General features: G+C 38.1%; 1 protein-coding gene across 2 annotated transcripts in view; it reads right to left on the reverse strand.

Moving 5' to 3' along the window:
• Nucleotides 1-15,546, reverse strand: part of LOC136696280 (low-density lipoprotein receptor-related protein 1-like) — a 105,376-nt gene that overhangs the window by 70,180 nt on the left and 19,650 nt on the right. For both annotated transcript variants that reach the window (XM_066670529.1, XM_066670528.1), the window contains exons 2-3: nucleotides 13,036-13,158; nucleotides 2,175-2,312 (exon numbers count right to left, since the gene is read on the reverse strand). In XM_066670529.1, the coding sequence (XP_066526626.1) occupies nucleotides 2,175-2,312; nucleotides 13,036-13,158 (261 nt within the window). The remainder of the gene's footprint in view (nucleotides 1-2,174; nucleotides 2,313-13,035; nucleotides 13,159-15,546) is intronic.

Here is a 15,546-nt window from a genome sequence, read left to right on the forward strand (position 1 = left end):
TCATTTTTCCTTTATCTGTAGATACATTTGCCGCTTGCTCGATGCTTCACCAGTGACTGGTAGTACTCTCAGACCCAGATTACAGAGGGCCATGGAGAGACAGCTATTTAAAGAACCAAATTAAATGAGGTTAACTCTAACCCAGTGGGTGGGTTGGTGGAGGGATATCTGAATTTTTAATTATTACTACCTTGGTATATTTACATCATATTCACCATTTTATAAATAAGGTATAGAGCACTATTATAAATGCTGTTAAAAGTATAGCGAAACAGATTTTTCAGAATGTCACAAAAGTAAATTTCACAGTTCTCCACTGTAAATAAAAAAAAAAGTTCATTAATGAACCTCAAAGCATTGACCCTGTCATTAAAAATAAACAGCTCTGATGAGAAATTTAGGCCAGGCTGATTTACACTACATTACTTGCTATATAATCTACTTTATGGTCATTAAATATGTAAATATAACTGCTATGTACACTAGAAAACATTGACGTTCACTTTTTCTGTTGTAGTGGCCTGCAAGTATCAGATATTCTAAACTAAATAGATATTGAAAACATGGGTGCCCCCATGCGGGAGACCCACCCTATGGAGCCTAAACTACAATATCCAAAGATTACAAAGCAATCTGTCATCTCATACAAGTTGCACTTTATATCACTGCAAAAAATATATTTAAAGCACGTTCATAAATACTGTTAGCTACATTTTCATGGTAAATATAATTAATTGCTTTCCTTAATTGGCAACAAGAATAATATGGAGGGTAGTTAATGAACGTGCTCAGTGCTGTAAATAATTATACACGATTTTTCAATGTTTTTCCAAGAATAAAACATGAATAAACATGAATTTATATACAAAAACTTTATATACAAAAAAATGTCCAAATCACTTCAAAAACCACAGAAATAATTTTATAAAACACTTTGTGGCATGTAAACAATGTCTGGACAAACGAACCAACGTGTGAATTAGTCAAGTTCCACACACACACAGTGTCCAAATAATTTCCGCTCACTTTTTTTATTTATATATTTTTTTATTAGACACGCACAGGTTTTAAGCAGGACATGACTGAGAGTTTATTTGAAGAATCATCTCTGCTTATATGTTACTCAAAACATTTATATTAGAGTGTGACAGACAACCACACCCACCACCAACCACATTCACACACATGTCCATACTCAACACAGTTTGGAAGAGTAGATGGCTAAAGAGGAACAGATTTTTCCAAATATTTGTATGAAGTGTTTCCACCATAAAGTACGCATCATTCTAATGTAAATACGGCTTGTCTCAGAACATCTGATAAAAAAATAAAAGTGTGTCACAAATTAGATGGGACCAATCACGGTCCTGTAAACTAAATTATGCTAATTAGAATATTACAAAACAGCCCTTTCAGTGTAGAAGCCTACAAAATATAAAAAGAACAATAAATCATCGTTTTACCACAAAAAATGTAGCAAACTATATTTTTGAAAGTGATCATTATTTTTACATTTATTCTATAAAGTGCATTTCAGCTGAGATAAAGAATCAATCGGCTTTGCTTTCTCTGATTGAACAAGTAAAGGCTCCATAGACTGGGTCCCCAAAATGCCAGAAGCCTGCTTAAAAGTAGGTTAAGTTCAAAATCTCTGACACAGCCAGTGTACTAGGTGTCACATAACATTAAGAAGAATCATTGGAGAGGGGAAAAAAACAAAACAAAACATTTTTTCCTACGTTTCCAGTAAATGAGGCTCAGACCACATTCCGGCCTCAGAAATGACTCAGGAGCTGAGCTCAGCCAAACACTGAGCCGCTGAAGGGTGGAACCATGATGCTGTTACAGATGATGCAAAAGGTGTTTCACCTCAAATACATGTTTTTTATTGATTTGATGAAATGAAAAACGTAAATGAAAGATAGGTGTTTATTCAAATTAAACGTATTGATTATTTTCCACAATATTTTCCCACATGAGAAGTTATCCTGTAGAGGGCATGTTAACTAATTTTCACTTAGGAATTTAACAAAATGTGTCAAAGCCAGGGGTGTTTCCCAAAGTTTATAAAAAAGAATAATGATGTGAAATTTGGCCAAAAAAAATAAATATATATTAAAAATGTCAACAGACCAAGAGAGTTCAAAAGTTTAGCCAAAATTGCGTGTGCATACCTCTGCAGTGAGCGCCCTCGTCTCCTCCGTCAGGACAGTCCGGCACTCCATTACACAGTTTACCCATGTGGACACACACCTCTGTTCCCTGGCAATGGATCTCATTCGGAGGGCATGGGGGCACTTGACTGTGGGGACCTGAAACATGAAACGAAGGGGTCTTAATTAAACACCCAATCTCCAATAGGACTTTAGTATATGAATAAGTTTAGATGTACACAGTATTACAGTCACGAAGCAAAGAAAGACTGAGCCATTTATTTAAAAGCCTAAATGGTTAAAAGCAGCTGTATTAAAGCACACTGAAAGCTCCCTTTTAAAACACACTGACCCTCATTTAAAACACACTGACCCTCATGTCTACGTCCAGAAAAAAACAACATTGTGGGGTGTGTGTGTGTGTGTGGGGGGGGGGGGGGCTCTGATGAGTCATGGCTCTCTCTCAGACACCATTAAAACCCATTATAACATCTACAGAGCTTCAATGCACTTAGTCATTGTGAACAATACACTTAGGTGAATATCAGACGCTGATGGTTTTACAAATCAACACAATCATCCTGCTGTTTAACTATTAAAATCAGCACTGGGTAAAAATGTAATCTGAGTTCTATTACCTATAGAAGATGAGCAACAGCCTGCACAATGCCAAGAGTCCACCACAGGGGTATAAAATAAACCCCCACCTCCGCACTCTTTGGGAAGAGTTGGAGTTGCATTTCCATCCGCCGAGAACATGCATTCTCTGCTCCACAGCATAATGCAGGGGGCCATTACACCCTTTGGGGGACACACCGGGCACGTAGAACCTGTTCTCTGGAGTGTTACAGCTCCATCTAAAAAGGTTTAAATGGTTTGGAACCTCATTTCACTAATGTTCATGTATTCCAGCAGTAGTAGTTTAGCTTTGTTTAGTATTTAATCCCATATCTGTGTTAATCCCATATGTATTTAATCCCATATCTGCCCATAGGGTCACGTTGATGGTAAGAAAGGTAGTAAGGTGTTATTAATTATTAAATGTTTTATCATAAGCTGAGTTTGGCATGTTGCACAATATGGGGCTGCTTCTCCCTTTATACACCCGAGTTAACCTGGTGTGTCCAATACGGCCATCTTGTGTACACTGCTTGGTCCCAGTGGTTTTCAAGGTAGGTCTGCGGTTTTTCGAATAATGGGATTCGCTTCGTGTGATTTCTTACCCAGGCATGTATCCCATTCACTTCACCATTTGTCCTTGATAAAAGTTTGTATTACAGGTTTGATGTCCATTGGTAGAATCTGGTACATCCAATCTGGGCTGAGGCCAATTTGGATGCTTGATCTGCTCTTTCAATGCCTAAGAGTCCACAGTGTTCAGGTATCCAACAAAAGATGATGTCGTCATTTCATAGCGTTAAGCGGCATACTTCCTGTACAACATTCAGGATTGTTGGGTGGTTGGAGACAGGACCTGGAGTCTGTGCACACAAGTATCCTTCTTTGTTGAACTGATTGTGCTTACTCTAATGATAGGAGCAGTGCTTGGGCTTCAACTGTGAATTTCAAGCTGTGTTTCCGAGAGTCTAATTCCTTTCTGTAGCCAACCAGACACCATTGCTGCTGATGTTTGGTTGTTAGTCTTAGAGCGGTCTGTGTATATAGGGGCGTATCAAGGAAACCTTTCTCTGGTTTCTAGAAATAGCTGTTGAAGCGTACTTGGGTGGGTCTCTGATTTGTTGCTTCGAGACACATCCATGATATTTATTTGTGTTTTCCAATATGTAGTGTCAAGCTTTCCCAGAAGCTTAGAGACATAGGAACAAACTTCTGATTAAAAGAACACTACATAACATTTTTACATTAAAATTGAAACATCACTGACCTGTAATAGGGAGAACAGAGCCTCTGTGTTTACTATTTTGAGCTCAGCACCTCAGAAACTACACTATGTAATGCTTGGAGGATTGTAGGTAGTAATTTAAAACTCTCTACAGCTGGAAGAACTAAAAGGTGGAGGAATGATGGGGGTGTTATAAACACCTTGCTCAGGGTTGTGTCAGGGTTCTAATCCTCTTGTAACGTCGGATCACATGCAGAGTTCCAGAGAGGCCAAAGGGCCAAAAGAAAGGGCTTTGTTTTGAGTAAAAAGAAAAAAAAAAAGGAATTAAACTCGTCACATGTTCAGCGTGAGCCGAGGGTCGGTAGAAAAATGAGGGAAAGAGATGACGAGAGAAGTAGAGGGAGAATCGACTGTATTTCAAGAGTTAAACGTTTTTCTTCATGATGGGGCACCAGTAAAAAGGCTTCTATGGGGATAAACTACTACTATTAAGTGCTGTCCTGAGAATGATTCACCACCTTAATCTTACCTGCTCTGTGGTGGCCTTGAACATGGTAGAGCTGGTTAAACAGGGGGAAACAAAGTATGCAGTGCAACAGGTGGACTACAATATGTAACTGTAGAACTTAAAAGTGCTCCTGAGAGAACTGACAGTGAGTCCAGACGCAAGAACATGGTCGCAATGTTCTGGCTGATCTGTGTTTTATTACATTTCTTTTTAAATTTAATCTGACCGAGTTTAAAACTGTGTATAACTGGTCGTTATTTCATTCTTGGGACATGGGCAGTGTTCCTGTATTTCTCTTCGAGGGACTAGGTTTGGAGCCCACATCCAGTCACCAGGCCCAACAAACAAACAAATACACAAACAGACTCTGAGTGTGTTCATACAGAGGAGTTAAACTTCACCAGAGAGAGATAATTACCCACCGGACTCCTACAGTATTCATACTGGACTCGCAATCACGGTCCCTGTCAGGTCATTAATCAGGGGGATTATAATTACAGGTGACTGTTATTCAGCAGCGGTTCTTTATTTATTAAAAATTAATTTTACATGAAGCTTTATTCAAATAGAGTTTGTTTAAATAAAGAAGTTCTAGCAAATCTAGGTATCACCAAAGCTCATCAAATCCTCATCGCAATGTAACAGCATCTGGAGGAAGCCATCCCAGACGAACAGAGCCAAGAGAAACCAACCACTGATCAGTTCGAGAAAAAAAGAAACAAAAGAGAGAGGGAGAAAGAAAACAGAAGAGAGAGAAGGCAGAGATAAATTGAAGCTCTCAGGAGTTTCCGAAATCGCCTGACTGATGTTTGTCTCGAACTCAACTCTGAGTCAAAACACGACTCGATGATCATCTGAGGGCAGACAGATACTGAATGAGCCAGAGTTTCCAAAATGAAAAACAGCCTCCTCGTCTTTCGCCAAACTTTGGTTTTTGGTCAAATACAGCAATTTACAGCAACTGTGCTACTCCACAGCCCTACGTCTAGGTATTTCCTCAATTAGAGAGAGATATAGCAGGGGAAAGACGGTAAATATGTTATTGTACGTCATATTTCAATTTTATTTGCCAGTAAAACATGCCATATTTAAAGGCTAAGAACCAGCTCTATGAAAGTGTCAAACAAATAAATACAGTGGAATTCGAGTCCACAACCAAACTCAAAATATTTAAAAGCCTTAAAATTACCACTGTGAACTATAATACAGCTACGGTAAAAACAATGGTGAATATTCACAACTGATAATCACCATAATGCCATAACTCTGTAACTCTATGAAAGTGTCAAACAAATGAATACAGTGGAATTTGAGTTCCTAACTTGTGTTTATTGATAGTCAGAAAACATGTTATTTCTTACTAATTCAAGGAATAAGGTTTAAAAGACTGTTGGTCCCCCCCCCCCCCCCCCCCAACGGTGTTCGGAAACTCTAATAGGCGTCATGCCTGTGACGTAGATGGTGGACAACAACTCTAGAAGTTGCACTTAATTTAATGCAAAATGACGAAAAGGTGTGTTGTTTTTGGCTGCAATCATTCAATGTACGGTGGGACATCTGTGCACAAATGGCCCAAAGATCCCAAAATATCCAGAAAATGGGCTAAATTTGTCAACTTTAAACGGGCACTTTGGAAAGGACCGTCCGCTCACTCCGTTATCTGTAGCTCATTTCACTGGCGCTTTTCCAACAATATGGGCATGTAAGGAAACCAACGAAAGGTGTTCAAGAGCCTCTGTAACATGGAGGTAAACAGGGTAAGGACACTCACTTCGCCTGTTTTAGTTGGTGTTAGTTAACGTTAGCTTGACTTGCTAAACTCGGTGGCTCAGATTATACTCGGCTACGTAGCTGCATTACGGAGGTTTATAGTGTCAGATGAATTCGAGTTCGACTTCGATCACATTTACAACAATAACGGTACCTCTAAATCTGAGTTTAGCTTATTGCTAGGCTATTGTCATGAATAATATTGGTTATTTAGCTAGCTAGATACTGTCATAACAGTCAGTCATAACGGTGTTTTACCGCGGCATTGTTCAGCTGTTGTCCACCAGTGACGTCACGGCTGCGTTCAAGAATTTCCGTAGCGAGCTCGGGTTTTTCCGTCAATTTAATAAAATTGTCAGTTTTAAAGCAAATTAAGCTGCTATTTTCATTTTAATTCATACTTATATATGTCAGTAACTAAAATAATGTGAAATATTCATGGAGGTCCATTAAGTGGTGCTTAGCCTTTAAGGTAATTCAGAATTCTCTTTAATAAATGTGTTATTCCCCTCTGACTGATTAATTCAGTAATTGTGTATTAAAATGTGCAGATGCGTGTTCTCTGAAGGAATTTTCACTCTTCCTTGTGCAGGGAGATCACACCTTTTCAGTCAGTCAAGATTAATACTAAAAGGTGTGTTAATGAATGTGGCACTGTGTTATGGATTTGTTTGTGTTTCTCTATTGAGATGCGATGGGGCGAGACGAGGCGAGGTGAGAGGAGAAGAGGCAAGATGATGTGAGACAAGACAAGGTGCGATGAGACGAGAGAAAATGAGGCATGAGAGGACAAGACAGGGTGAAATGAAACAGGGAACGACTAAACAACACAAGAGGGGAGAGATGAGGGGAATGCGGTGGAGTTTCTAGCTAACTCTCCAAGCCAAGACACCTGATCATCCATCTACTGCTGAAGGCTGTGATCAAAATAACAATATGACAGAGTCCAGTAATAAAACTAAATCTTATTCACACAGTTGATCATTTCTTAATTTTACATTAGCACTGAAGCTAAAAGGTTAATGCAGTTGCAAGCCAAAATTAGGTAATTGCATGGTGCTAACAGTCCATCTAAACCTTTAACCACTTTTCAGGTTGGTAAGTAATCCTCAAGGTCCAAGCATAACGTTTAGAGCCATGACATAACTTTAAAACCTGGATGCAACAGAAATTCTTATAAACATGGCCACCTCCTGAGAGTGACCCACTGTATGAAGCATAAGCTGTTTTGTATGGGCTTCTATATTTTTCTTGGCAAGAATCACTGCTTGCTCCTTTAAGCTCTAAGTGCACAATCGGTTAAAGGATCTACAAACAACGGAGAGCGCAGCTGTTGGTGTCGAGTTACTCATTTGGAGAAAAGACATTGGGGTGTCACTTATAAACAAATCAAACACTTTTTAACAAATTACCACGGCCTGTTAGTGACCTTCTTAAAGGCTGCATTACACTTGGGTGGCCAGAATTTACTGTGTATATTAATAAGATAATAATAACAACATCTTTATTTATGTGAGTCATTACAGAATCATTCACATTTATGAGCTACTCAGTATGAGAAAGAGCATGTAAATGGTATTTAAAACATGCGCTCTGTAAAAAAGAAACAAGCCTGTAGAGTGTAAAAGCTCAGCAGAACTACACCACACTTCCAAATATTTCCGGACACCTGCTCGTCCAAAATATCTTCTGAAATGAAGGGTATTCATCGGGTCAGTGATCATACCCGTCTTTACTCTCCTGTAAAGATGTTGAAACAGTGCTGTGAGGATTTGATGGCATTCAGCCACAAAAATCAGTGAAGTCAAGTGATTTGCAAATGATCTTGTCTGGAGCACGAATCATGCCAAATGTAGTGAAGAGAGCTCCATCACTCCCACTGCCACTCTCCCACTAAAATGGAGATTATAAACACTGCTACCACAACTCATGTCTCTTAAAGCACCTGAACTCATTCATTATAAGACTTTTAGACACACTGCGCATATGTAAAGCAGGAAAACCTGGTCAGTGACATTAAAAAGCCACCATTTTCTCAATACTTTTACCTGCCCATATTTTGCCACTGATGCCACTGATTTCATTCAATTACTTAGTGATGAAATGTTTAAGAACTCAGATTAGAATAAAATCAAGGGCTGTAAAACGTCTCCAGGTAATGGAACCATTATTATTATTAAGCTCTTTTCAATGAAAAATTAACCATGACATTAAAAAATAAAAGCTACTTAAATAATAAAACACAGAGTGATCTAAGGAGAGAGATGAAAGAGAAGAATAAAAGAGTAAAACAGCACTAATGGCGATGGCTGAAGGTCTTGAAAAACAAAAAGCATTCTGGTTCATCAGAGGGTGCAGTGAAGGGGTTAAAGATAAGATTTAGCGTGTTAAAAGGGTCAGTATCATGATAAATATCACTTTCCTCTTTGTCTGAATGTCAGATGTAGTATAAAGACAGTGTTAGAGTTTAATAACATTCACTCTCCGTGTTGTCGATGACTAATTTTTTTTGTACATAACACAAAACAAGTGTAAATAAAAATAAAACGCACAATAAAATGTAGAATACGGGCCCTTTAAATTAAATAAGTAAGAAACACAAAATAATCCCGATTTTTTGTGCATGAAGGGGTTAAATAAATATTTTGGCTCACTCTGAGCTCCAAGTATGCCTCGCCTGCCCACCCTCCAACACCACCTCTCTCTCTCTGTCCATTCATACTTACTCAGAGACGCCAAGATTACATAACGACCCCCCAACACACTTCCTGCCCCCTCCACCACCCCCTATTTACCTAACCACTGAATGAGAGGGGGACAGCAGAGAGAGAAATAAAATTAAAAAAAAGGACAGAGCAAGAGAGAAACAGAGAGAGAGAGAGAGAGAACTACAAAGAAAGATGTAAAAAACCAAAGAGAAATAAAAACGCAAGGTCATAAACAAAAGAAAGCTTGTGAAATGTCTGTAAAGTTAAGGGTAGAGTACACCAATCAGAAGCAGCCAAGAACTTGTGACATCACAACCATGACTAACTAACCATTTGTAATCATGTGTTCTGGGTTCAAGCCTCAAGCAACAAAAAGCAGTCAAAATAACGTAACTGGACCTTAAATATATTGAAAATAAGCTTGTAACATTCTCAATTATACAAAAAAAAAAAATTATAAATAAATAAATAATCACAACAAGCCCTAGTGAGAACACCGTTCCAAACATGAAGTTTTTAGCTCCTGGAGGAACACCGCTTCACTCCACTTTATCCCCAACACAAAGTAGCGATTGTGTTAGTGCTGAGCTCTTAGCGCTTTAGCAGCTGCAGCAGCACAGAGGCAGGCTTCAGCGCTAACCTCCAACGCTGTTCATCTTAACAAAAAGACCACAGTACTGAGAAAATAAATAAACAAACAAATAAATAAACAAACCCCTCTATTTCCTCACTGTGTCCACAATGTGCACAACTAACAGCCATCAATCACGCCAACCACACACAGGCAATTTCGTAAAAAGTCAGGACATAGCAGCATTCATTATAATTGTCATTATCGTTCAGATATGTAAACTTTATACAGTTGAATTAATATTCGCCATAGCAACCATTAGGGACACCAAACACATGGACCACCTGGGACCCTAATAACCACCTGGGACACCACAGAATATTCTAGCAACCATATTATAAAACTGTTTTTTTAAGCATGTTTTTCCACATTTAGAAAAAACTGTGCAGTTACTCTCAATGCACATGAGCAAAATTGAGAAACGTGATGTGTCAAAAACAGTGCCCTATTCACTACATAGTGCACTATATCGGTGATTCACCATTTTGTAGTAGTGCCCGAAAACTTCTCAGTGCACTCAAACAATCCCACAATGCACCGCAAGAGTTATGTAGAACCCATGTACACTAGCTGATATTAGATACCCACAATGCACTGCGCTGTTTGGTAAAAACCTACATGAAGTAGTGTCCAAAAACGTTTACTACCCTCCTGGCTTCAATTCTTTATAATAGTGCACTGTATAGTGAGTAATAAAGGTAACAGTGAATATGGAGCCATTTCAGAGACAGGGATGCAGTTTGCACCATGTTTATCAGTGGAATATATGCTTCCACTAGCCACACAGCTCCAGTGTAAGACTACAGAGGACAACTTCAGACACTGAACACAACAGGAAGAGACTATATTTTATTTCCAAACTATTATTTTAATGTCATCCAGATCTGTGGAGTCAGTCCTGTTTTAACTCTCTTCCTGATAAATAACTGTGTCTATGTCCTGCACCTTCTCCTCCCTCTGCCAGAAGATAAACTTTATAAACCGTGAAATTGGTGGTGAGTGAGGAGCACAAACGTTCGTTTTGTCCTGGTTTGCCTTGAATGAAGCTGAGCTTTGTTTCCTCTGAGGCCATAAAGTTAAATCTAATTACACTTCAATGAACAGCTCTGAGATAAACCAACAGGACAACATTGGATTAATGCGCTGTTATACGTTTTTTACAATTGTAAACAGAGCCATTCTTCGGCCGAGTGAAGCACTTCTGGAGTTAAAGGTGAAAAATCACTTTGAATTTTAAAATACATCCTACTATTGGGTAAAACATACAATAAATAGCAGTATTTTAAAACATATAAAAAAAAAAAAAAAAACTTGACTGGATATTAAAAATATAAACAACACAAAGAGGAACACCGCCCAAAAAAAACAAAATATTATTGAAAAAAACCAACTTCCTTTGCTAGTGTACACCAATACATGCATAATGTATCAAATGCTCAGTGGAAAAAAGGCGCTTTGATAAGACAAGGCATGCATTTGTGTCAGAAAACAAATTGTTTACAGGCATGAACAACACCTCATTTATCTCAGAAAAGCTTTTTGTAAGAAACAAATGAGGTTTAAAAAGGAAAACAAAAAACTGGGACATTACTAATGAAAAGGGAAAAAAGAAACAAAAAGAGGACAAAGAACAGACTAATAACTGCATTCATTATCATTTACTTCATCTTCAGCCAAAACACAACGGAACCAGGAAATAATTAACATGGACTTAGAGAATGGAAATTACCCACCTTAGAATCTAATGTTTAATTTCCCCTCAACAGCCATTAAAGGAAGCAATCAGGACTAGTGTCTGAAGAAAAAATAACTTTTCTATTTCACTGATACAGAAATGAAGTTATTCTTACTGAACTATGATCATTCTGTAGTTCTTTCTGTAGCAGTAGTAACTGTCAATAATATAAAAATACACGAGGACGCAAACCTTCACCAAAATTATCACCTAGCAACAAACTTGCTTCCAGATGGGACAGCTTAGTAAACATACAGCAGAACCATAATAACTGCTTAACCATAGCCTTGCAACCACCTAGGACACAACAGATTACATTGTCAACACCTTAATAACCACTTGTAAGGCACTAGTACCAACAAGCAAGACGGCAATAACTAGGGATGTACCGATTATTTTTTGGGCCGATATGATAACCGCTAATTAGCACCTGGATTAGCCAATACCGATAATTTCATCTTTCAAATAAAAAAGCAAAACAAATTAATCTTATGACAGGTTGTCATAGGACAAGCCTTTTCTTCAATATTTGTACAATTATGTACTTTTTAATTTTATCTTTTAAGTATACTGTATATCAAAGATTTACTGCTGGTTCCACATGAATGGCTTCATGAGCAGAAGTCCTCACATTACAACCAAACTCAAAATATTTAAAAGCCTTAAAATTACCATGGTGAACTATAATATAGCTACAGTAAAAACAATGGTGAATATTCGCAATTGATAATCACCATAATGCCATAAATCTGTAACCCAAGTTTAAGATGCCAAAACTGTTCATTAAAAGGCTAAGCACCAGCTCTATGAAAGTGTCGTCCCCCCCCCCAACGGTGTTCGGAAACTCTAATAGGCGTCTTGCCTGTGACGTAGATGGTGGACAACAACTCTAGAAGTTGCACTTAATTTAATGCAAAAATGACGAAAAGGTGTGTTGTTTTTGGCTGCAATCATTCAATGTACAGTGGGACATCTGTGCACAAATGGCCCAAAGATCCCAAAATATCCAGAAAATGGACTAAATTTGTCAACTTTAAACGGACACTTTGGAAAGGACCCTCCGCTCACTCCGTTATCTGTAGCTCATTTCACTGGCGCTTTTCCAACAATATGGACATGTAAGGACACCAACGAAAGGTGTTCAAGAGCCTCTGTAACATGGAGGTAAACAGGGTAAGGACACTCACTTCGCCTGTTTTAGTTGGTGTTAGTTAACGTTAGCTTGACTTGCTAAACTCGGTGGCTCAGATTATACTCGGCTACGTAGCTGCATTACGGAGATTTATAGTGTCGGATGAATTCGAGTTCGACTTCGATCACATTTACAAGAATAACGGTACCTCTAAATTTGAGTTTAGCTTATTGCTAGGCTACTGTCATGAATAATGTTGGTTATTTAGCTAGCTAGATACTATCATAACAGTCAGTCATAACGGTGTTTTACCGCGGCGTTGTTCAGCTGTTGTCCACCGGTGACGTCACGGTTGCGTTCAAGAATTTCCGTAGCGAGCTCGGGTTTTTCCGTCAATTTAATAAAATTGTCAGTTTTAAAGCAAATTAAGCTGCTATTTTCATTTTAATTCATACTTATATATGTCAGTAACTAAAATAATGTGAAATATTTATGGAGGTCCATTAAGTAGTGCTTAGCCTTTAATTTAGGCTTTTAAAGATAAATTGGACTTACAGACATCTATATCCTCGTCAGATCCATCCGGACAATCTTTCTCTCCGTCACATCTCCAACCTTTAGAGATACAGGTCACCTGGTCTTTACACACAAACTGCTTCGGACTGCAGGTCTTTGGGGCTATAAACAAACAAAAACAAAATATTAGAGTGATTTCATGCCATAATTTTAACAGCACAAATATTTCTCAGTTGAACAAAAGTTGTATTATGTCTAGAAAAACATGGAACTTAACACTGGCAACATTTTAGGCACAAAAATTTGTCTATAAAAAAATAAGCCAGGAGAAATTTATGGACCCACTTTGGCCATCAATTAACACCCTAAAAGGGATTTAAAAAAAAAAAAAAAACAAAAAAAAAAAAACAACCAGGCCTTAAATGTGACTTAGTTGTAAGTCTAAACCTTTACCTTCATTCAGCACAAGTTGCTCTATGAAAATGTAATTAGTCACACCTCTATCTCCACCCACCCCTCTGCCGCTCACCTGCAGCTTGAGTTGACCTCCCCCAAAGTCCATGGGATTGCTTCCTTAAGCTTAAACACGGCTGCCTGAATTGTTTGGATATATCAAAGATTCTGTACTACTATTGTAAACATGGCCACTCCCGTGTGGGGACCTGCTCTATGGAGCATAAACTGATTATTTCAGGCACTGAAGGACCATATGTGAGTTTTTGCAAACACCTAATAATCCTGAAAAGACATTGCCTATTATTTAAATTAAAGCAGACACTATAATTTTTTAATGTAAACACATGCTCACACAACTTCTTATCTTTTATCTAAGACTACGATATATGATGTTAGATAGTGTGCAGATATATGATTTTTTTGTTGCAAGGGCTCATGACTGCTACTTTTAGGCTCGTGTTTCCTGCTGATGACCACAGGTTCTCAACTCTTCAAATAAAGTCTCTTTCTTAAACAGTTCTTGTCATTATTCCGTGTCTGCACTGGATCGTTCTGGCTGTAAATATCCAGGTCAGCGTTCCCAGACCACTGCCAGTGATGCAACACGTCTAGAGGCCATCAAAGGACAACTTGTTCTGGTTTGGCCACGAAAAAGGGTGAAAAAAAAATAATAAAACGCTCTCTCTTTTCACTGCTTTCTCTATTTGGAGTCAAATGAGGCTGCGTTCCAAACCACTTTCCCCTCTAACCCTCCCTTTAGTCTCTCTCTCTCTCACACACACACACACACACACACACACACACACAGGCCTCTTCCCAGAAAAACCCTTAAAAAAAAAACCAGGTTCTTTTTTCTGCCAGGAGCATAACGTTAAATAAATAAATAAATAAATAAATAACATTATTGTAATAAAACACACTTGTCATGGTACAAAATCAAAAGTTTAGAAGTATGTTACATTTTCTTCAAGTGAATCCCCAAGGCTTTCTTTTGAGGTCTGCATCTTTTAATCATTTGTTTCCTTTGACTTGTGTAATACACAAAAGCCAGAAAAATCACCTGAGAAAAACAATTTGGACTTAATGGTTGTCTGGAAATTATAATGAAACACACACAAAAATAATTTGGGAGCATCCTTAAACGGTCCATTGTTCTAGTAAAGACCAGAAAGATATTTTTAGTTGATTGAAAAACAAACTACAAGAGACTAAACAACATGTGCAACTAAGACAAAAGCCAAATTATAAAAAGCCCAGACTAGGGCTTTGGAATTTGAAGTGGTAAAGAGCTGAAGGTGAAAATCCAGGAATGTCTGAGTTCAGTCTTTAAAATCTCTGCTGGACTTTGTTACGTAATTCTCCTTCATCTAGAATTTTCCACCCTCAGCTCGGTTTTGGACTCGCGTCCAACAATTACACTGAGTTCACAAATTCATTCTCAAGCCTCCGTCCAAAAAAACTTCTGCCTTCTTTTCACGTCTTTCTGTTCAGACTGGCCTGCGCAAGTCATCAAACGCTGTCAAAATACTTTCAAAAACATAAATAACATGCCTCAAAACTTAAAATAAACCCTAAAAGTGGATTAAGGATTAATCCCAGACACTTAGTTTTATATTTCTCCAGTTTACATAAAAGATCATCACAAGAATTCAACATAAACATAAAGGATTTATATGAAGATTACATGCTTGAGAAGTTCAGCCTTCCACAGCAAAGGAGGAGTGTTAGTGAAAATAAACAATTCTACTGTACATTAAAATAGCTGATTATGTTTATTCTTGAAATACGTGATGAAATGTAGTAAAATATTTTGAAATAGTCAGATTTAAACTCCAACTGTAAGGGTTTATTTGCTTTTTTTTTTAAAACTGTGTATAAAATATATGCATTCATTCACTCTTATTGTCTGTACCCTCTTATTAATTTTCAGTGTCACAGTGGGTCCAGAGCCTACCCAGAATCCCCGGAGGGGGCTTCAGTCCTTCAAAGGGAGACACACACTCACCTATGGACATTTACGAGTAGCCAATCCACCTTTAAACATGCATTTCTGGACTGTAAGTGGAAACCAGAGCACCTGGAGGAAACCCATGA

This window comes from Hoplias malabaricus, chromosome 5 (genome assembly GCF_029633855.1).
Source record: "Hoplias malabaricus isolate fHopMal1 chromosome 5, fHopMal1.hap1, whole genome shotgun sequence".
NCBI lineage: Eukaryota > Metazoa > Chordata > Actinopteri > Characiformes > Erythrinidae > Hoplias > Hoplias malabaricus.